General features: G+C 37.9%; 1 protein-coding gene across 1 annotated transcript in view; it reads left to right on the top strand.

Annotated features, from left to right (window-relative positions):
- The window catches only part of cdh22 (cadherin 22), a 163,092-nt gene that overhangs the window by 124,384 nt on the left and 13,823 nt on the right, over window positions 1–24,885 (top strand). Inside the window, exon 10 of the mRNA XM_066702633.1 lies at window positions 9,338–9,589. Within this exon, the coding sequence (XP_066558730.1) occupies window positions 9,338–9,589 (252 nt within the window). The remainder of the gene's footprint in view (window positions 1–9,337; window positions 9,590–24,885) is intronic.

Here is a 24,885-nt window from a genome sequence, read left to right as displayed (position 1 = left end):
AAATTTTTATGATTAGTATTTCATTTTATTGGAAACAAAGGCAAAAGTGAAAATGTATGTAAAAGACATTTTGTATGTGTTACATTGATGGTTTAAGAACTAGGCAACCCCCTTTAAAACATGCACACTTTCCAGGATTGTCTGCCCGCTATTGTTACAAATGAAATTCTGATTTGCTGAAAATGACAACAGAAAGGTTGGGGCAAATGTAAAATCAATTCAAAGAAAAATATGAAATGGTGTTGTAAATTGTGAATGTTGATTTGCTGTCAGATACATTTGCATCGGTGATGTGACTTTGTTTTATTGATTGGGAGGGAAAATATATTTTCTGCAAAATACCTTGCAAAAGCTGTTGTCTACAGAAGCCTGTTTGTCTGTGCCAGTCCTTGTCATTCTTTCTGAGAGAAAATCAGTATTCTGGTACAGCAAGACCTGAGCAGCTGTGAATGAGCCTGTGACAGGGGACAGGGTGAGACACCTCCCATGCCAGGGCTGTCTCCCTTGCCTCAAGGTCTTCTCTGCGGACTCATTTTTGGTCTTTAATTAAACTCTGAAAGAGCCCATTAGCTGCTCTTGCTGATCAATTGTTTTTCTCCTCGAGTCAAACAGTGAAGCATGTTGTTTATCGGGTTCCCATTCCAACCACTGTGCTTTTTATGCAGATGCCTAATTAATTCTGCCTGTTGTTTATGCCCGTTTCATTTGATCCATTTAACAAAGGCTTCTCCACACAGGGCTATAATGACACAGGTAAGCCTGGTCTCAGTTTCCTGAGAGGAGAGCTGTGTTTGGTCTTGTACCGTTGCAGTGCTGCCCAAAATACTTGAGCTTGTTTAATCATTTACAGATGTGTATGCTTTCATTTAGAAATGAAAAAATCTAACAATTCCCCTTTCTGTTTTTAAAGTAAGACCCCGTTCACATTTGAGATTTAGGCCGGCCCAGGGCCACCTTAACGCATATGTAAATGGGGTCATAGTTTTAAGACGGCCCAGGGTCGGGTAGATGGTTGAGAGGAGGAGAAAACCAGAACAACGAGCCTTAAGATAGATGTGTTCCCTTCTAATGTTTTAGCTTTTGTAGATGCACCGTTTTTACAGTAATGCTTTTTTTACAATAAAAGCGCTTTCCTCAAGTTAATAATTTGGAATTGTTAACTGTCTCCCAATCTGTTTTGCACCTGCTGAAAGTCAGTGGCACCAATGGGCTGAACCTCCTGCAAAATATGTTTTTATAGGTAGGGTTAAACAAAATCTCTTCCCCTTCATAGTAATACAACAAAGTAACTTATAGACTCTGGATTCACGTCTCTCCCTGTTTAACCACATTTAATTAATGCAAGTATATAGATTATAATTTTAAAGCTGCCATACTTAATAAATAAACTAGACTAACTAATGCAGGCAACAGGTGTCGGAGTCGGATACAAAACTACTTTTTACAGTCAGTTTTACCTGTTGGTAATGGCCAGCGGGGGGATTTTATTTTTATTTTACTTTTTCGTTAACTACATAATTGTAGGTGAAAGTTCGTTGAAGCCCACTGGGACAGGAAGTGGTTTACACGAAGCTCCACAATCACAGCAAATTAAGAAAATAACTAGAATCAAATAAATGCCTTTCAAATGTCATGGGTTGAAATCCTCAAAGGTCATTTGCCTGCCATAAAAAAGTGCCTTTTGCTTTGGGAAAATATATCAGTAAATAAATAATGACACTCAAGTAATCCATAATACCCACAATGCCCTTCCCCACTGCAGTCCACAGGCCTGATACTGAGCTACTGAAAAAACACTGTAGCCCAATACGCTAACACTCACTGTCAACTCATTCATTTTGTGTGTGTTTGTTTTTGGTTTTAATCAAAGGGAAAGTTTAATAAGTAGGTAATTAATGGCAGGACACCAATACATGACATTAGCTGGCTAACTTTACCTATGCAAAACCCTTCTATGTTATAATGAGAAGCATTGACATGGAAATAATACAACTGTGAGAAAACACCAAGCACAACACACTGCAGTATATGAGAGTTTGGGCTCTTATAATCTGTTCAGGGTCTGCTGCAGATATCTTATATTTATATAACTGGTTTTGTGAGGGTAAAATTGACAGTTTCATTATTGTTGCATGCTCTGTGAACCAGCCTTAGGCTATATTCCCTTTGCTTACTCTTGTTAATAGGACCAAAGGACAGATCTGTCCCTATAGTTGCAATTGGACAGATCCAGTCTTTTAAAAAATACAAATAATAATAGATCAGGTCTTTGCAACCAAACAAAAAGGAGTTCACACTAAAGTTATTCCATCTCTTTTCGGAAATTCAGTGTGATGGTAATCTGGGGGTATTTTGTGCCAAACTAAATAAATAAAAAGAAAACATTGCAACTTTCCTCTCTTAAGCAAACACTCGGATTAGCGGCTGTGCCCGTTCCAGTCATGCCTCCTTGAACACGCAGGGAAAAATATTTTCAAATAGCTTCAGACTCGCCACCAGCAGAATACCAAATTTAATCAGACAGAAGCAATTCTTCATCTCTCTCACCCAGGTTAATCAAAAGGTCAAAAAGTGTGTTTTGCCGTGAAATGTCTCTTAGTGTTCCAGAAAATCCACCCTACAGGACTAAAACCTTTAAAAGTACTGTTATTTGTAGTTATTTTTAGATGTAGTACTTGCTGTGGAGGATAGGAAAGTTCAAGCAAGTTTATAATATTTTTAATATTGTTTAATTGGTGTTCATGTGATGAGTTTTACTGAGCTTTGTGATATCCATGGTAGCTTTGGTATAGAGGCTCTATCAGTATCCGGTTTCTATGACCTCATACAATTATCAATAACAGCTGTATGGAAATGTGGAATTTTATTACAATTCCTCTGTTTCTAGGGCTTGCCAATTTTAATATGCGTCTGCCCACACTAAGGCCAGTGATTTCCATTGGTGTTGTTGATACAAACTTTTTAATAACCCTTTCTCTAATTTTTAATAACCTTTTCTCTTATTTGAATACACTTTAATCTTATTTACATTTGCAGTGCCGACAATTGCCACCAATTTGCATTTGAGACTAACAGATCGACTTTTAAATCTATGGGTCGGAGTTTTACAATTTTGCCTCCAAATACCCGCAAACTAATATTCTCCAAATTCTCGGTATTCTGAAAAAAAACACAGGGGGAAGAAAATCAATTCCTTTCATAATGCCTTAACATTTAATCTAATCTGTTCTGGTGTAGATAGCTAGATGATTAAGTGATTACAGTTCCCTTTCAGTCAGATTTTGCTAGGCAGAGAACAGCTTTGAAAGTGAGCAGGACAGGAGTTGTTTTTAAAGTCAAGTTTGTCTTCTAGAAAAGGAGGCATAAGGTACATTCCCCCCCACCAAGATACTGTGAGCTCTGTCCCCATCAAGCCACACAGAATCATATCTCTGCCGATCCGTCTTTAGGAATGTGTACATAACTGAGCGCGACACCTGGGTGAATCAAGATTGATCTGACACGTGGAAAATGTCAGCACGCGAGTCAGGGAAATGTCACTCCAGAGAAGCCTGACATTCTGTATTTACCTTGACGTGTCAATGCGTAGCCTTCAGCTTCTGGTGACTCAGAATTTACCTTCCGCATCTCAATCAAACCTAAGAATTTATTTTCTATTCCCCCCACTCCCCCCGTTCTTCTTGTTTCCCTCTCTCTCTTTTATTTGTTTTGTATGCGCGTTTGTCAACCCGTCAAGCCCCAGTCGTCCCTTTCGGTTCCCTCAATCATCGTTCCACCATCCATCCTTTAATCTCCTTGCCTAGACACGAGAGGACGAATATTGATATGGTACCGGCACCTTCTGTGTTTTATTTTGCTGAACTTTTAAAATAACATTTTAACACAACAGTTCTTCTTGTCAAAGTTTTTTTATGCTGTATGCATCCTACCTATACTGTGTGAACTTCTTTCATGTTAAGCGGCTAAGCACTTAAGTACCAGACAAGTATATACAGGGTAAAGTGATACAAGTGAAAAACATCATGAATATTCAAATTATGTATAGGAATTTGCACTCTTCAGACTTGTGTTTTAGTTTAGGAATGGACAATAAGTCTCAAAATGTAATATCTGTTTGTTTTCCTTGCACTCAGATATGAAAGGTCTTTTTAGAAGATGTACATTCCTTTAGAACTAGCATGTCAGATGACAGGAAATGGAATACAAATAAAACAACCAAGTCTTGGTCACTAGTGTCATACAGATTTTAAACTGACCCCACTTCCAGGCTAAATACAAACATGGATTTTAAATTCTGCCTTATTTGAATTACTTCTGCCTGAATTAAAGTTCAAGTAGGTTAAAGCGACCACTACAAAATAGATAGAAATATGATTGTGAATTCCTCGTTAATTAAACAGGTAAAATCAGCAGCTTTGTGTAAATCTACAGATTAAGAAAAACACGGGTTGTAAGTAGGTAAATACAGAAACATAGTACATTACAATCACTAGTTTTCTTCATTCAGTAAAAGCACTGTTTACATCTTTAATACAAAAATTAAAATCATGCAGACCAAAGGAGTAATTTCAGTATTTTCTTTTTGTTAAATACTGTTAATTAGCTACTGTATTTAGCTTCTAATTAGCCACCTATATTTGATAACAGTGCATCTCACTATATGATTAAAATGTTCTTCCTACTGTATAATGATATAACAGCAGTTATATTTATGTCAACAGCTCCAAATAAGTATTCCCTTGTTTTTTTTTTGTTTTTTTTATAATTAAACTACATATTTTTCTATCCTTTTTTGCCCCCTTTAAATCCTTCAGGGGAAAAACAAAACAAAATCAGTCTGTGTTGTGGAAGGAATTAGCAAAAATCTTGAACAAAAGATTAAGAAGTTGACCAACCTCTTCCAAACAATTAGCATTTGAGGCGAGAGAGCGGTTATTGATGTGTGTGTGCGTGCGTGTGTGCGTGTTTGTGTGTGTGTGTGAGAGAGAGAGAGTGTGTGTGTGTGAGAGAGAGAGAGAGAGAGAGAGAGAGAGAGAGAGAGAATTACAGCTTTCCTCCTGCCCTGTTCCACCTCTCACTGGAGCTCATTTAATTCACATAAAGGTAAACAGCACTGGAAATATGATGAATACATGTTTCTTAAAAGTGGTTGCGTGTCTGACAGTGATGTATGCTGCTTGAAATAGAGTGTGTGGTTCCTAATACGGGTTTCCATCAACTGTAACTACAATTTGTTCTCTATTTGTCAAACCCTTTCTCTGTGGTTTATATTAATGTATGTGTGTGTTAAAAAAAAAAAAAGTGGGCACTGGAGCTCATATTTATGACCCCTCCCTCTTTCTACTCTTGCATTTTTTTTAATTAAACCTTCTTCGGTGTGAATCTAATAGAGTTGCAAAAAAGAAAAGCTAGGTCAACCAATGTTGTCACCATTTCACGAATTTGTTTTATTTAATTTTTCTACTCAGACTTGTTTTCCGTATCAAGATTGTCATGTCAACTTAAATCTACCAAGGCACTGTGTAATCTGAACAAAACAGAAAACTATATTTGATGTACGTTACTGAATCCGAGAAACTGAAATCAAAATAGAAAATGACTTTGTGTGAATATATGTGTGTCTACAGGCATTGTGGACAAATCAATTAAGAATAAAAGCCTGAAAAGTCTTAATTAGATCAATATTTACCCCTTTTGTTAGAATTCACACAATAAGTAAAATGGAGTCTATCTGTGTGCAATACAAGTGGATAACATAATTTCAGATTAAATGCACCTGCCTCCCATAGTTGGGTAGTGCATTCAAAGCAAAGATTCTACCATGAAGACCAAGGAGCTTTCAAAACAACTCTGGGATAAAGTTGTGGAAAGGCACAGATCAGGGGAGCAGTATACACATATTTCAAAGCATTGAATATCCCTTGGAGCACAGTCCAGAATCTGCTTAGAGCTGGCCATCCTCCCAGACTGAGCAGGCGGGTAAGAAGGGCATTGGTCAGAGAAGCCACCAAGAGGCCAGTGACACTATGAAAGACTTCCAGCACTCCATTGCTGAGATGGGAGAAATTGTCCATGTGTCAACAATAGCTCAGGAACTCCACAAATCTGGTCTGTATGGAAGAGTAGCAAGAAGGAAGCCATTTCTGGAAAAAGTCCACGTAAAATCCCAGCTGGAATTTGCTAAAAGACGTGGCCAAAGATGCTGTGGTCCGATGAAACAAAAATGGAACTATTTTGCCTAATTGCAAAACCCTGCTGTGAAGCACGGTGGTGGCAGCATCATGTCATGGAGATGCTTTGCAGTGGTAGGGACTAGGAAGCTTGTCAAGTTAGAGGGCAAAATGGATGGCGCTACATACAGGAAAAACCCTGAGGAAAACCTGCTTCAGTTTGCAGAAGACCTAAAGAGACTGGGATGGATGGAGATTCACCTTTTAGCATGACAATGACCCCAAGCAATGTAATGTCCGAGAGTGACCCAGTCAAAGCGCGGAGACGTAAGCATCGTTACACACATACACAAAGTGGCAACCTGGTAGCCAAGTTGGGATGTCAATCAAGTCTCCGCTTGGCTAAGCCTTTCAATAGAGTTAAAATGAGACTGTAAAACAAATACGGTTTAAAACTCATTCTTCTATTTCATAATGATATTTCTCATATTAACAGTTTTCCTATTAATAATTTTTTTTGGAAATATTTACACTCAGTGGCGTGTGAATCTCATTTTATGCTATCCAAGTGGGGACTTATGTGATTCTGTGCCATTAGAGGGGGAACTATATTGTTACAGGTAGCTATGATGATGCCGTGCTTGGTGGCGTGATGAGAGACCATCCCCCGCACTGCCCTACACCTCCTTGGACCCCGGGGAAGGTGAATTACCGTTTGCTTGTTCCCCCTGCTTCCGTGTGTTGAGAGACAGAGAGAAGAGTGAAGAGGAATTGATCTGAATAATGGTAACGGACATCAGGATTTGGACTTGAATCCTATTGAGAGTCTGTGGAAAAACTTGAAAGCTGCTGTCCATAAGCGATCCCCAAGCAACTTCAAAAAGCTTGAGCAAATCTGCCAAGATGTGTGCAAAGTTGGTAAGACTTACCCAAAAAGACAGCTGCTATAATTGCTGCCAAAGGTGCTTTCACCAAATATTGACTAGAGGAGTCTGAATACATTTCATTTTTTTCTGTTTAGTTTTTAATTACATTTACTGTAACTTATCTTACTCTTAAAAGTCTTCAGATTTAAAATTCAATTTGCAAACAAAACATTAGCTTAAGGAAGGGTCTGAATACTTTCCCAAGGCACTGTATATTTGTATTAGTTTTACTTCTGATGTATGAAATGTTGTTTTGCATTCTACTTACACACACACTGGTGTGTGAACGTTGGTCTTTACTATCCAAAAGGGGACTTGTCACTCTGTCTATACTATCTAACTGGGGGCTTTGTTTTGTAAAGTTTAGGGTTTGTAGAACCAAGAAACACATTTCATTAGCTTTGGCGTTGTGTTTTGGAACATTGTCCTTCTAAAAGGTGAATTTCTGCCCCAGTGCCCAACACTGAACATTTTAAGTGTGGACCTGTGTCATTCTGTACCATCTGAGTTGGTACTATATTATGAATATAAATCGGGAATCTGCCTGCTGAGGGATTATATTGATAAACCCTTGACAATAAATGTAGGAGAGTAATGTTTTGAGCTACTGTACAGCAGGCACAATTAGCATACTCACATATTGTATTTCCACTGCCCCCACCAACACAGTTTATTTTATAAATGTACAAAAAAAAAATTGTTTTGTTTTTTTCCGATTGGATTGTCAAGGTGATATTTTTAAAAGGACAGGGGAAAAAACATTACATATAATCACTTGATTTCCTGCAATTTTCTTACATTACTGAAACTAAATATGGAGTCACTTTATCATATATCATAGTATAGTGTATTTTCTTGTTACATGTTCAACTTTGGAAACATTTTCCTTGTTTTTGTGGCTTTCCAGCCCTCTGTCCATGTTTTCGTGATGGAGGCCCAATTTCTGGAGTTTGCATGAGATGGGGGCTGCACAAGAAAATGTACCACTCATTAAACCGAAATATGTCCCAAATCATACCTTCATATTTTCTATGATTGCAACACCAGCTTTGAAATGTATTTGTATTTTATCCTTTGTCTTGGTGCCACAACATGCTTAGGTTTAAGTACCAATATTATGCTGTCACATATTACATTGTCCTGGTCACAATAATTAAAGTAGATAATAGCCTACCAAAATATGTACTATTTAAAATATACCAAGTAAACATGAATTCTCTGGGGCGCATACAAATAGTTTGAAATGTCTAATTAAACTAATTATGTACCCCATGGTGTGCACATTTAGAGCTATTACCATAGTAAATGTGCAGAAGCAAAACACAGACATTATGAAACAATGACACATTTCTAGTTTAAGTGTAGGATTAATTATTAATACATTCTCTGCAATGTACGACACGAGAGAAAAAAAAAATATATATAATATAATAATTATAATATTGTGTGAACAGCAAAATAAATAATTAAATTAAACACTCATTCACTACCCCCCCATTTCTCCCCCCATCAACAATCCAGTACCAGACTGTCCTGTCTATGCAAACGCTGTGTTAATATAGTAGTAATTTCCCTAACAAAAGATCCAAGTTGAACACCAAAACTACCGTACAAATAGCATGTAGTTGACTCTAGATACAGCTTTACTCTTATTCAAATATACAATAGATAAAATGCTTGTATATTGAAATGTATAGTTTCTGGGATGGTACTTTATTTTACTTAGTAACTCTTTTGCTGTACTGTGATAATTGTCTTTTAACAGAAGACATGTAAAGTGCTGACATGGTTCCCAACAGGAATAGGTGCTATATTTAAAATAACAATAATGAAAAATGATAACTCTGCAATAGGATACTTTAGAGATGTGTTTTGCAACTTCAGGTGTGCCATAGACGTTTTAGACATGAGGAAAATCAACACACAAGAAAAATCTAGGTTCTCATGAATAAATATGTTTCTATCAGAGGTGGGGTTGAAGCTGAGGGTTCTCCCTGACAGTTAAGTTTTATTTTCAAGTTCATGAAAGAGGAGGTGGGCAGGATGGCTTGGCATTCCTCGCAAAATGTTAAAGTCAAGTCTTCGTGCCTTGATCTTCAAAGGGCTGAGAAACACTGCTTTTAAAACAAATATAATTTCACGAGGGCTGAGATGGGCAGCTGATGGAGGCCTTCTTGGACAACACACAGAGGAGTGGGACTGCTATTCACTGGGCTTTGTTTGTGCTTTTGTGTTCGGCAGACAACACGGCAGGCATCAGGACACAGCGCACTGGCTTCAACAGGCGGGAGCAGAACGTGTACCTGCTGCCCATCCTGGTGGTGGACAGCGGGCCGCCCGCCCTGAGCAGCACCGGCACTCTGACCATCCGCGTGTGCGGCTGCGACACCGAGGGCACCATCCAGTCCTGCAACGCCACCGCATACGTCATGTCAGCCGCCCTCAGCCCCGGGGCACTCATCGCACTGCTAGTCTGTATGCTCATCCTCATTGGTAAGACCACTTCCTTCAAAAAACGAAATGAACTGCTGTAATCTTCCTTTCAATCCACCAGCCAATCAAACATTGATTTAATAGTGTGCAAGTCGATACAAGTCTCTTGACATGGGCAAAGCTTGAGGAAGAAAAATTCAAATATAACCGTAAAGAAGGTGTCTTCAATAAGCACAATACAAACATGAAATAATAAAAGTATTAACATAAATTCAAATGTTTCTCAAACATTGTAAACTGTTTTGGATGAAGGCGTCTGCTAAATGGACTAAGACGAAGAAAAACAACAACATATATTTTTCAAAAATGTATCAAAACTAATAAGATCCGTTGGCAGAATACCTCAGAATACTGTAGCCTATAGAACATAATAGGAAGCACTACTGCAATGATCTGTTCCAGATTAATAGTATCCTCTTCTTTTCCCCTGTTACTTTGTGTTCATGAAATTACTGTCACAGTGATAGTGTTATTGGAGAGGGGCTGTTATTTTTCTCAACAATAGAACTGCAAAGGGTAGGTCATTTTCCCAGTGTGACAAGCAGAAACCAACAGTCGACAAAAACAATATCATAAGGAAAGATCTGATTTTATTCCTGTAGAGTTGTAATTAATTGAAATGCCTTATATCAGTACTCTGTTACTATTGAAGATGTGCCGTTATTGAAGAGAGCGGTATTTTTTAACTATAGCTGTAGACAGTACATATGGAGGGGTACCATTTAGAGAGAGAGTGTAAAATATGGTATTGTTTTGTATTTTAATGTATATCTTAGGCCCTTATGTATACAAGCATGAAATGGAGTCCATGGTTGCAGTACACATGCTTCTCATGCATTTTGAATTCAAAACTGCAAAAAAGCAGTGAAGACAAAGGGAATTTACAATGAATCTCAATTAGATGCTACAACTGTGACATTATTATTTGTATTATTTCTTAGCGAATGCCCTTATTCAGGGTGACTTACATTTTACAAAAACAACTTTACTGAATACAATAGCAATCCATGTTGCTCTTCTGTCCACCATATTTTAAATGCTGCAACCACAACTTTTTTTTTGTTTCTGTTTGACTAGTTTGCTTCCTTGTTGAACCATATTTGTGCAAATGCACCAGACATAACAGTGCATTTTGGGATTGTGGAGGACACACCAAAATTAGATTAGTATTACACCATCCACACTTCTGATTTACTTTACTTGATATTATCTGATTTAGAACTGGATTATAGACTGCTCCCCAGGTGGTTATCAAGTACAGTATAAAACAAATCTGTATTTAGCAGTTTGTTTAATATTTAGGGCACTACATTTTACACTACAATTTTTTTTAGGCTGCACTTCTTTCATTCCAGCACAAGGTGGTCATGTAGTCTGCTTAATTAAAGCACTAATTGATTGATAATCGCCCGATTTCTTTAATCATCTCAATTATATAATCTATTAATGCACATTGGTGCACTGATTAAACGCAGCACAAATTGACATTTATTTATTCATGCATCCCTTTATTACTAATTTGTCTTATTCAATATTATTTTTTAGAATGTGTAAATACATAATTTAGATGTTTCAATTTACAAGTAGGAACACAGAAATGTTCAACAAGAGAGTAACAAAACAGCACTGCTTCCTGGATCAATTTATATAAAATACTGAAATCGTAACATTAATGCTTTAATATAAATATAACAAAGATAACATATTAATAATTTGAGGTTGTTCGCAAGAAGCACAAGTGTCACATAAACGTCATTCACAGTGTTTTGGTGGCATTTTGTTGCTGGCATGGTCTGTGTGAAAGGGTTTATGCTGGTATTTCGTCAACAGCAAGTTTCCACCTCGGGACCTACTCTATGCCAGCATTTTTCTGTCAATGGGTCTGTGTGAATGGAGCAGGAAAACTAATGCCGGCATATGTCGCATCACGTCCTTGCGTTGTCGACGCAGTACATTAGATAACTCTAATGGTTGAAATGAATGTAGTCGCAGCATTTCTGAGTGTCATTCATGAACCAGAAGGTTGATGTATGTGATGCTAACTATTGTCACACATATGTCAGAAGTTATATACCAATAAATCATGCAAAATATAATATCTCTATAAATAGGCAAATGTGTTTGACTGCATTACAGTGACACTGATAGTAGTTTGTTTTGAGTTATTTTTTTGTTTTGAAGGCAGTAATGTTAAACTTAATGTAAAATAAAATAAGTTGTTTTGAGCAATCAATCAATTGCAGATCTGCACACCCAGATTTTTGGTATAGATATATACACAATACAATGTCATGCTTTTTTCTCATTTATTTTAGTTGATTTAACTTAGTTGCAGTATATGTCAAGACCCCACACAATGCGACCATGAACCGAGAGCTGAGTCTCATAGTGGGTTCACTGGTTTAAATTATCTGTGACAGTTGGGTCCAGTGACACACAACCATACCACCTGCTGACCTGGTCATAACGTGAAAACGTAACCTACATTGACATATCATTTGCGTTTCCCTCATGATTATTTGTTATTGGTTAGTAAGTACGAACCAAACTGGCAAACCTTGCCTGCATTTTGCTGGAATTTCAATGTGAATGAGACTTTACAGTTTTGTAAGAAATTCAGGGTGGTCGGTGTAGAAGTGACACTCTAACAAGTAGACTACGTTGGCAAAATGACTAAGTATTTTATTTATCAAAAACTAAATAAACAAAACAAAAACTAACAAAGAAAACACTTTTCTTCATAATCCTTTGATCAATATCTTTGTGCACACACACATTTATATATTCACATATTACATGCTTTAATACATTTACCCCGCTGTGTGCATACTTGTGCGTGTTCCCATCCAGGCCCTTGAAAACATTGCCTGCTATACACACACGTTCCTGCTGAGAACAGCTGCATTAACTGACTGACTCTGTGTCCATGGTCTCATATTAAACAGAAAGTAAGGTAACTACTCCTCATTTTTTCTAAGTTTTAACACCAAAATAAGTCCTTAAAGCAGCAAATTGCTCGTTCTTTCCTTTTCAAGTAAAAACAAAGTAAAAATGTTAAACATTTCCCTTTTGATCTTCCCCCTTCAGGTTCCCAATCATGTTTTATCAAGTCATTTTTTACATAAACATAGATGTATACAAGTTATGAGATTGTATGTTTATGGCAGTGCAGCCTTCATTTACATCCACACAATGTTTACTGATCAGTACATATTTGTCCATGATTAGTGAAGCGGAACACGTTTTCCTTCACAAGTTTCATGAAAAAAAACATCCTCTGAATTAAACTTTACTATTAAATGTAAGCTCAGTTGGTAAACTTGTGTAAAACTTGGCCATGAAAAAGAAAACACTTATTTCTGCCTCTACAGGATCGGTAACAACTGACATATATCTTTCAGCCTTTTGTGCTGTTTTTTTATTCTCTTTTGTTGACAAATTATATGTTCCTACTAGTAAAAATACATAGCAGTGACACATAGTGTGAAAGTCAAGAATCGCCAACTGACTTCCATTAGCATGCAGAGGGAAAGAAGTAATGCCTGGACCTGCAATCTTGTGAAATGTCCCGTCCTTTCAGTTATGTTTTCTGAAATGTGCAAACAGAAACTGATCAAATTACTTCGGATTCGGGGTATTTTTCTTTTCTTTTCGCAATGTCAATGTTTGCAAAATCAGCAAAACGGTACTGTAACTGATATACTTCAAATCTCTACCTCCCTGTGAAACCCAATTTGTTCTCCTCTTCCTGTCAGGCCAGGGATGAGTTCATCTGAAATGAAATTGAAAAGGAGAGGCTTGTGCCTAGGTGAGGGATTCATGAAGCATACATCCAGGCACCACTAGCAATCATTTCTGGTGTGAAAAAACACATATTAAAGAAAGTGAAATAGTCCATATATTGTAGAATGCAAGCAAACTAGATTGCAAAATACAGCAAACATGTCTGAGGGTGTTTAAATTAGACAAAAAAGAAAGAAAATAGACATAAGATTGCAGTACATCACATTTATAGTCTATAATCATAAATGGGACAATCTTTGCTTTCTAATTGCTTGTCTGATGTTAAGGCTACAGTCAATAATTCTTTCATTTAAGGTTCCGCTGTAAAAGTCTAAATCAAAACGGTTATCCGAGTAAATGAATATGACCCAAAGGGGGATGGGGTAAGAATACCCAAGCCATCACAAGGGCAGCCAGCCCTGGGGCCACAGCCTGCTAGAACTTACAGTGATAGACAACAGGGGGTCAGGGAACCAGCAGGAACCCACACACCAACAATCAGTGAAACTGGAGCAGGGGCCACAGGGTCAAACTCTACTAGAGAAGAAATCATTTGTTAAAAAAAGGGGGGGGGGTCAGGAACTAACAGAGACCTACACACCACCACAATATGAAACCAGGAGCGGGACAAAGGTGTCACGCTCGACTGGAATGAAAAACAAACACGTAAGGGAGGCAGGGGCTGTCTGCACTGTACCGGTCAAGAACAACAGGACCAGGGTTAAGAAGCCCGGCTCTACTGGGAAACACGGATAGCAAACTGAAAATGGAGGGGCAGGGAGCAACACCATCCAAAGTAGGGACCCAGGAGTAGGGTCAAAAGTCAGGCTCCACTGGTATCAAAACAGATAGGGGATGTAGGGGACCACTGGCACCCACGCATCGCCAACCAGCTTGCTCACACGTTTTGCAAACATGATGGTATTGAAAGGCCAGGGAGGTGGACTTCTATGAGACGATGGAGCCGAGGTTGTGGGCAGTGAAGGCGGTGGGCCAGGCAAGTGAGAGTGGGCGTCTGCAGACCTCCCTGACTGTTGATATAGGCCACTACAGCTGTGTTGTGTGTCCAGATTAGCGCGTGATTGTCCCGAAGGACCAGCAGGAATTGCAGCAGGCCTGGGAACGCGGCCCGGAGCTCCAGAACATTGATGCGGGGAGCTCTATGAGGCTCCCTCCACACCCACAGACTCCACAGCCATCGCAGACAGCTCAACAATGTCTGCAGTAGAAAAGGGATCAAGCCTGCATTCTGGTGTTACAGATGCTTTCAACCCCTCAGCTCCCTGACAAAATATCAGTGCACGGCGAGGACTGCAGCTGATTATTTATGTCAATAATTTTATTGTGAAAGAAGTTTAAAGACTTGCTGCACCGGTCAATTCTTTGAGTGTCAATAGGTTTAGGCAAAGCATTTATAGTAGATAAAATCAATTAGGGATCTCCACACCCTTTTTAATTCGATTAGAGAAGTAAAATGACCTAGCATCCCTCAATATGATGCCCAGCAGATTCCATACTCCATGATGCAGGGGTAAACGAGGGAGAAGAGTGCAAAAAGGAAACTTGTGGTTTTAACGGGAGCTAGACTACTTAGGTTTGAAGAAAGACTATCATTGTACTGTGTCACCGTCTTATCAACAGAAGAAAGCTGAGCAGTGGATAAGACAGAATTTTTAACAGCCTCAGCCAGTCATGTACTCTGTGTTTATTTCTCCTGCTGTGTCTCGGTGGCCTTTTGTGAGTTTCCACAAATGAGACTGCATTTGTATTTTACTTCTGAGCTCAAGTTCTTTGAAAATATCCCCCCAATACAAACCCCCAAAGTCAATGCTAAGCTTGTCCATGTTGATCTCTTTGTGAAAAATAAATAATCAGTAATTCAATGATCTCACCAATTTCATCTGAAAAAAAAAAAGATTTAATATGTTTATCATGCTTGTTTTTTTTGTTGTTGTTGTTTAGGGGGAGGGGGAGGCTGTTTGCCTTCTTCTGAGCATTTGTATAGAAAAAGTCTTGGTCAGATGCACTGAAACTGTACTGTAAAGCAGTACTGAAGTTTTTGATCTTCACTTCCTTAAAGCAAATGGTCTTATCTCAGTGGTTTAATTTAAGGATTTACTTTCTTGCATAATTTCAGCAATTACTTGTTGGGGATTTTTCCAGGAACAGAGAGCATATATACACTCACCTAAAGGATTATTAGGAGCACCTGTTCAATTTCTCATTAATGCAATTATCTAACCAACCAATCGCATGGCAGTTGCTTCAATGCATTTAGGGGTGTGGTCCTGGTCAAGACAATCTCCTGAACTCCAAACTGAATGTCTGAATGGGAAAGAAAGGTGATTTAAGCAATTTTGAGCGTGGCATGGTTGTTGGTGCCAGACGGGCCGGTCTGAGTATCTGCTCAGTTACTGGGATTTTCACGCACAACCATTTCTAGGGTTTACAAAGAATGTTGTGAAAAGGGAAAAACATCCAGTATGTGGCAGTCCTGTGGGCGAAAATGCCTTGTTGATGCTAGAGGTCAGAGGAGAATGGGCCGACTGATTCAAGCTGATAGAAGAGCAACTTTGACTGAAATAACCACTCGTTACAACCGAGGTATGCAGCAAAGCATTTGTGAAGCCACAACACGTACAACCTTGAGGCGGATGGGCTACAACAGCAGAAGACCCCACCGGGTACCACTCATCTCCACTACAAATAGGAAAAAGAGGCTACAATTTGCACAAGCTCACCAAAATTGGACAGTTGAAGACTGGAAAAATGTTGCCTGGTCTGATGAGTCTCGATTTCTGTTGAGACATTCAGATGGTAGAGTCAGAATTTGGCATAAACAGAATGAGAACATGGATCCATCATGCCTTGTTACCACTGTGCAGGCTGGTGGTGGTGGTGTAATGGTGTGGGGGATGTTTTCTTGGCACACTTTAGGCCCCTTAGTGCCAATTGGGCATCGTTTAAATGCCACGGCCTACCTGAGCATTGTTTCTGACCATGTCCATCCCTTTATGACCACCATGTACCCATCCTCTGATGGCTACTTCCAGCAGGATAATGCACCATGTCACAAAGGTCGAATCATTTCAAATTGGTTTCTTGAACATGACAATGAGTTCACTGTACTAAACTGGCCCCCACAGTCACCAGATCTGAACCCAATAGAGCATCTTTGGGATGTGGTGGAATGGGAGCTTCGTGCCCTGGATGTGCATCCCACAAATCTCCATTAACTGCAAGATGCTATCCTATCAATATGGGCCAACATTTCTAAAGAATGCTTTCAGCACCTTGTTGAATCAATGCCACGTAGAATTAAGGCAGTTCTGAAGGCGAAAGGGGGTCAAACACAGTATTAGTATGGTGTTCCTAATAATCCTTTAGGTGAGTGTATATAAAAATGTTTAGTCAATGCGGCTCCTACTTTCCAGGCCTAGCAATCAATGGCATATGAGCAGTTTTCAAAAGGCCTGTGGTGAATAATTACAGAATAACTATGTCAGTTATCCTTAATTGAGCTCGACAATAGACCATAACATGTTCTCTGTTGAGCTATCGATCAATCAGCATTCCAGTCCTTTAAGATCCATTGTATATAAAAAAAAAAAGTTCACTAGAATTTTTAATTGAAAGAGGAATACTTCAAAATGAAAACACAGCAGGAAACAACATTAGACAGATCTGTTTTTCTTAAAAGGTGTATAATTCCATATTTTTTGTAACCTCGTGAGTAAAAAAAATCACACGCCAAAGCAGAAGTAACATTGAAAAGGTTGGGAGTTTGTAGAGGAAAAACCCAAAAGAGAAAGCAAAACTGTCCCTTTTACTCTAGAAGAGTACCTGATGGTTTATTATGAAAAGGCAGGGAAATGTAATGGACAATCCTTTTATATCAGGATTTAAGCAGTTCTCCTTTATTCCCCTTACGCTCGTGTTTTCTTGAAGGTTTAGCATGTTTCATAATTTGACCGTCAACACACACTAGTGGCTCCTGTTATGTTTAACAGGTTGTGTTAAAAGAAAAATAATCAAGAATAGTTCTGTAAAAACTGTTGTTTTTTTCTACAGACAGAAAGTCGAGAAAAAAAACTGAAACAAATATATAATGGAATAGAAGCACCATTATAGATGTGATCATGGAAATCAAAGCATTTCTAAGATACTTAGCCTGATCATGTCTAGTCTGATGAGTGGCATTTTCTTTTTTAAACCGTAACTGGTTGTCTGACATAGCGGGAGGTGGTTCTGAGTATTGCTCTGGATTTAAAGTAAAGTACCTGAATCAAAATATAAAAATGAAAAAAAAAAAAACAATGTCAATATTAGCAAAGAAAAAAAAAAGTTCCAATAATGCAGCCAGAGAGGAGAAATGGTCGATCGTAATAGCCCCGAGGATAGGAAAGTGCCAGCTAAATATTTTATTTCTACAAACTCCCAGTTAAATTCCCTGAGGCCGGTCTTCTTTTCTCTGGACAAATCACAGCCCACAGCACCACAGACTGACAGGTGAAATTGTGATTTTAGTTTTTCTTTTCAGCCTTTGCTTTTCCTTTAAAACCTACCATCCTGTTTTATTTTATTTTATTCATGTATTTATTTATTTTTATTCTGTTCTCACGCTAAGGTAGGAACTATTGACAAGCACGGCAACATTTGCAATGGACAGTTGAGACCAGCCCCAGCACAGAGAGGTTATGAAACATCCGTACCAGAAGACAGTTTAGTGTAAAGGAAATCTGTAGGGGAAAATCCATAGTGTATGTATCAAGTGCACATACATAATACAAAATGAAGTGGTTTAACCCCACACACCCCCCCACCCCTCTTTCTGCCTATAATTTTGTTGCTTATTTGATATTAAAAGCTCAAATTTATTTTTATACTACTGAAACAACCATAGCTATGTAAGTTGTGTATGAAATGTATCAGCTGGAAATCTCCTATTTTCCATTCAAACCCATTCTTACCTGTTACACACTCTTCCTACTTATTGCTGGCATTTGTCTATGATATCCTGTTGACATTCCATCTTAAATTATTCCTTTGCGATGCTAACTAATCCACAGAGAAAAAACAAAAGCTTCTGAAAAGGCTTCCCAAAGACAAATGGCTTGGAAAAGCTCTGGGGAAATTGTGACAAAGAGCAAGGATCTGTAACCCTGGTTCTGAAGAGCTGTAGCTACTTTACATATTTAGTTAACAAAAACAACAGACAGTGAATAGAGACCTGGAAAATGTGTTAATTTGTACTAAGCCTGTAATTGATCCCAAGTAATTTGGAACTCAGTTGGAAATAATAACAATATCCAGATCTCATCAGACCTCAGAAACGTGGCCAGGCTGTCTGGTCAGCCCTGTTGTAGGAGACATCTAGAGCAGTGAAAGACAACCTGAGCTGTTTCTCAGGTAGGCTTGGCTGCATAGGAAATGTGCAACCCAGGGCCTGTCTAGGCACAAAGATGCTTTTTTGGTGTTAAGCCCAGTGTATTGGCCAAACCTTATCTGGTTATATAATACATCCTTGCCAGATGTACTTCTGATTCCAGCCTGTTTCACACTCAACTCGAGACTTCATTTTCCTGTAATTGGGTCAGCTAGTGCTTTTGTTGGAAAGTGAAGTGAGTTGCGTGTGGTGGGGGGTCCAGCAGTTAAGTAAAGGACTTGTTATCAAGAGGTTCCTGCTTCAGGCCCCAACTGTGTCATTGACTCACTGTGTGTTACAGGTGAGATGGAAAACTCCAGGTCCTGTTGGCAGCGCATTGACTCGACAGCCATTGCTATTGTGTAGTTAACCCTAGACTGCGACTCTCAACCCTAGTCCTGGAGGAGACCCTACCCTGCTGTTTTTTGTTCCAACCGAGCAATTACTTAATTGAACTAATAATTTGCTTACATTTTACTTTTTAAATTGTGTATTGGATAAAAGGTGGTCGCTTAATAGGAAATTAAGTTAACATATTCAAGTTAAACCCCCTATTGTTTAAAATAATGAAAAGGCTCTGATTTAAATTAAGGTTTCATTTAAGTAATTGAGATCTTGGTTGAAACAAAAAGCAAGGAGGGTAGGGGGTACTCCAGGACCAGTGTTGAGAATCACTGCTCTAGATGTTACATTGGACAGATTAATCTGCTCAATAACTTATCATATATCTAATTCTTATAAGCGCACATGAAATGATATGCACAAAAATTATAAAGCATTCCTTCAAACAACTTAACTATGATGTCTAGTGCTCTGTACTGCCTGCGCCCCTCACACTACTATACACAGAATCATATCAGGATCACAAGATTAGTAAAATATCGGTAAAGAACATTCTCAATTACAATGTACCAGATAGCACAGTCACTTTCAGGAATGAAACCTTGGGGGATTGTCAAAAGAACACCTGATAACACCAACTGTGACAGTAATATTATTACAACATCTTAAATCTAAATAATAAGACTCCAGGTTCCCACTGGCAGTGCATTGCAGGACTTTATATAGCCTTGTCATTGTTTATAATAGGGCAGGGACTTTATTTTAATACAAAAATCATTAAATCCTGTTTAATTGGTGATTATAACGAATGTCTCAATATGTAAACACAGTAGTTGCTTCAGTAGTCGCTCTGCTTCATCGAAATAGTGTGCCGGGGAGTTTAGAAGGTTCACATTGCCTGAGCTTCGTTTCATATGATAATAAGCCTAATTCCTGACACAGAAATGAAAGGTTGAGTAAGCGAATACATTGCTTCCCTAGTCGCTTATGACTTGGTTTTTATCCGAGCAGTCTAAGTATGCAAGATTCAGATCCGCTTCAGTCTTTGGGTTTTGTCTCTCTGTGATTTCAGTTACTTGATTTAACAAATGATTGGTTCTATGGGAAATATGTAAATCGAGTGAATTACACGTAGGGAAAATGTTACTTAATGACCTGAGACCTGGAGAGAAATACATTGCATTTGAGTAATCAGGGAACTGGTCCAATACAATACACTAATCCAGATGTCGGCTGAATGAATACTATGTTCTCTGATAGCTCTGTTTAAGGACCCTGTTTAAATTCTCTTAAGGAGGATGTTTATCATATAGAGACTTGGCTAACAAACATCATGCTATCTTATACATTACTACACAAGCACTGGGGTAGGCAGTTTGTCAAAGTCTTTCTGTACTAGACCGAGTTTCATTAGTGTCCCTCAGTGTACGCCGCTGCTCAATGCTTGTTTTTCATTTTTACTTTGACGTTTGACTTCACATTTGTGTAATAAAGGCATGGGCACACACACACACACACACACACACACACACACACACACACACACACAATTGTTATCATCTGACAAGTCCTCCCCAAGATAGATAGATAGAAAGATCATTTATTGATGTGTTTTATTTCGATATTTTTATTTCATGGCTAAAGCAGAAACAAATGCAAAGCAAATATAAACTGAGTTCCTAAACAGAGACATCTCTCCAAGGGAAAGAAAAACATTAAAATATTTTAAAATATGAAACTGCATGACTGTCATCTATTTATAATCCTTTAATCTGATATAGAAAAGCATTGCGTTAGAAGAACGATTCTTAAGAAATCATATTTGAATAACGTTTGGTTGACAAAATGAAAATATTATGTATTTCATAAAGACCTTCTTTTGGAGACTATTGACTGTAGTATTCTTTAGATGTATAGTTCCTTCAGAACACTAACCTGTTTTAAAGGATAAACAATACTAATAAGTAACCAATAGTTCATAAATACTTCTATGAGTAAGTACTATAACTTACTAATCAGTTAGCTGTTTTTGCATTACATATTTTTCTACATTAGACTTTACTTTATTGTTGTATTCCCTTCTTGAAAATCTAGGAAAGCACAGTCCAATGAATAGCTTTTTTCTTCAGAGTATTTAATGATTTGGGATTTTGCAAGGACACTGGGGTAGACACCCCTAATCTTGCAAGAAGTGTCATGGTATCTTTAATCAATAAAAGCAGACAGGATCTCAGTTTAATGTCTCATCATAAAAATGGCACTTTCTACTCTACAGTGTCCCCTGTCATCATGGTGGGACACTGGATGGAATTTCTGGCAGGACTGGAGAATGCCACACAGTTCTCCACTATTAATGCACCTGACAACAATTTCATTTTCCTTCAAGATCTCCTGTTCATATACTGAACAAACCCAGCCTTGCTTAGCTTCTGAGCTCTGACATGATCCGTTTTTGAGGCCCTATTTCTCTAAGTCAGTATTCTATTTTTCCACTTACAATTTCTTGTCTTCTGGTGAGTGAACTAGGGCAGGTTATAACACAAATCCTGGCTGACACCAATATCCATCTGAAAGGCTGCACAGAGACCGATACACAAGACATTCATATTTCATTCCTACTGTTTGTGCACATGGGGCCCAACCGGTAACACCTCACAGTCTCTCAGCTGAGATGTGGAGGCTCCTTGTAAAGGTCAACGGGAGCCAACAACAGCGTCTGCTCTCCTGATTAATTGGAAGTGGCATTCAAAGGAAGGGTGAACATGAGGACTACCATCTACAATCGTGTAACTCTTTTGTTAAGGGCTTGAAAATACTTTAAATTGAGTTCTGAAATGCGATGTTAGTAACTGCTTCTATAAAAACTGGTGTAACTGGCACACAACTTGTTACACTCTTAAAAGGAGCAATGATATACAGCATTATATAACTATTATTAATATTAAATTTCTTAGTACCTCGCTCAAGGGTACAACAACACTGATAAAATGGGAGGTATGTGTGGTAAAATGTTAGGGGGACATATTCCCAAATTTTTGAGGTTAAGTTTTGGTTTGGAGAATGGGCCAGGGACATTTCTATCATTTCTAGTAAGTTACAACATTTTTATAAATATACACATATATATATATATATATATATATATATATATATATATATATATATATATATATATATATATATATATATACACACACACACACATTAGTCCCTACAGAAATCCGTCAGTCCACGATTGCAGAATGTGCCACAGAATTTGCCTTGTTACACAGAATGCTCTTCTTTGTGCAGAATTCCGTAGAATAAGCCACTTTTTCAATGACAGACAGGGAAAAATGAAAAAACTACGTTATATAAAGTAAGGAGTGCCTATTTTCCATTTAATTAACTTGTGACCACCTTTTTTTAATGATCTTGTGTATTTTTGTATTGTTTGATCTGCTATTACTGTCATAGGAGGAACAAAACTAAATGGCTAACGTTGCCAACAAGATCAGTTACCCATAGAGGCAGGTTTAAAATGACCAAATAGCATTAGATCAAAAAGTAAAGTTGGAAATGTATCAGCTAAACAGAGTGCACGGAGTACACAGATCTTCACCAGGATAGCAGGAAGTTATATTGTACAGTCTGTAAAAAAATTCCTTGACCACACAATTAAATCAACAATTGATGATCATCTCAAATCAAATCAGCACACAAATTGAAAGTCCTGTAGCGCTGCTTCCTCCCAGGCTGAACTAATTTTAAAGCGTCAGAGGACCTTGACGACAAGCATACATAAAACAGTGGCTTCTGAATACAGAAAAGGTAGATAATGTGCTCTGCGTACGCGCACAAACACACATTGCTAACTAACGTTAACATGTAAACAAATGCAAACCGGTTGCTTCCAAGCTTAACAAAATCATCCGTCTGTTACGTGTTACAGTGTTACAGTATTTCGTATTCCAAGCATTGCTATGTTGATGATTAAAGCCTTACATAAAGTAATGTATGTTTATGCATTTAATCATAGTTGATGTAATTGTATTTGTATTTGAATATCAGACTATTTTATTCTATTTGATTTTCATATTGATTTGTCATAACAAATATGTTAGCAATGTCATTCAAATTGGCAATCATAGTGTTCAATTTGAGACATGCAAATTGTATAAAAGTATAAACAGCCATTATTGTCCCAGTTTATGCCTTTTATGCTTCACTCCAGCAGAATTCCACAGCAAACACCTTCAATCACAGAATTTAAGAAAAAATCTGCAGATTTCTGGGAGGACTAATATATACATATGTAACACTGTATTACTGCCCATTAAGGAAGATCAGATCACAATTCTTCATTCTTCATACTTACAATTCAAGTCTACAGCTCTGCACATAATGTGTATTTGTTTCTCTGTATAACACTATTTGAATTGTATTTACTTTTGTATTTCTGGCAATATATACAGTATGTAAAGCACTGTACAAAGGCATCGGATGCAGACAATAGTTATAGTACTCACATAATAATCCTTTGTATACATATGCACACCTCTCCATTAAAAATTTGAAGTCAATCATTTTTAATTACTTCATTAAATCCACTGCAGGTCTTTACACTCCACTCATAATTTATGTAAATCTACTAGTCAGAATGGGTTGGAAGGCATGTGACTGCCCCTGGTCTTTAAGTGTTTTATACCCCATGTAATACCCTCAGGAAGGCATTTTGTAGGGTCAAAAAAGGATTGTTTTTTAGCCTTGATACATTTCCATTTTCACAGAGAAAGAAAAGCAGGGTTTTAAATTAACGTGACCTTATCCCCACTACGCTTTAATCGTAAGGGCTTTAGAGTGAAAAGGAAAAGTGCCATCAGCATAAATGCTTGTGCTCTGAGAGAAGATGAGGACTGCGTGGGGAAAACTAGGCAGCTGTGCATACTGGAGTTAAACCTGTAACAGTATTTGCAAACTGAGGAGGATATTTGGATGAGAAATATTTGCTGTAAAATGGCAGAAAAACATGTCCTCTAATTAGTTTCCCTTGGAGACGGTTAACAGATTTCTCATATGCATCAATAGTTTATGCTGATTCTTGCTTTCGTGGTTGTATTTCAGGAGGAATGTCCAGGTGTCCGCATAAGTTTGTCCACCAGTGTATATATATTACACCAGCGGTTATTGCGCTCCCTTCTCTTATAAGATGAATCATTTTAAATTTATTGCATCTGTTTAAAAATTCATAGTGTTCAGTGCCAAACTTTAATTTCAGAACTGTCACAGTGAGGACTCAGTTCATAAAGTGTGTTTTGAAGGCCTTTTTTATTTTCCTGTTGTTGGAGGCATTTATATGCAACACTTGATCTGCTGGTGAACTTATTTGTTTTCCTTTAGTATCAAAGTTTAACAATAAATCTCCAAACAAACCCCAAATAGCTTCCTGAAATGGGGAGATCCAAGCATTACTGAAGAAATTTAAGTTTAAATGACAGTTGATAATGTAGATAATAAAACATGTTGATTCTCACTGAGCTTATGCTAAACCACTGTCAAACATTGTCAACAGCATAATCAGTTGATACATTTAGACTGCTTAACTATGATGCAGTCAACTGTGAAACCTACTGTAACATTGGCCCTAATATTATGGACACCAACATCTTCACCAGATCTTCCAGTGAGTAATGGTCATTTGTTATGGGTTCTTTATATCCCCAGTATTCCCAGTTACACCGATCTTTGCACCTGTGAAGTTTAGAAT

Source organism: Amia ocellicauda, chromosome 4, assembly GCF_036373705.1.
Source record: "Amia ocellicauda isolate fAmiCal2 chromosome 4, fAmiCal2.hap1, whole genome shotgun sequence".
Taxonomy (NCBI): domain Eukaryota; kingdom Metazoa; phylum Chordata; class Actinopteri; order Amiiformes; family Amiidae; genus Amia; species Amia ocellicauda.
The sequence above is the reverse complement of the archived record's forward strand: the minus strand, read 5'-3'. Positions and strand labels throughout refer to the sequence as shown.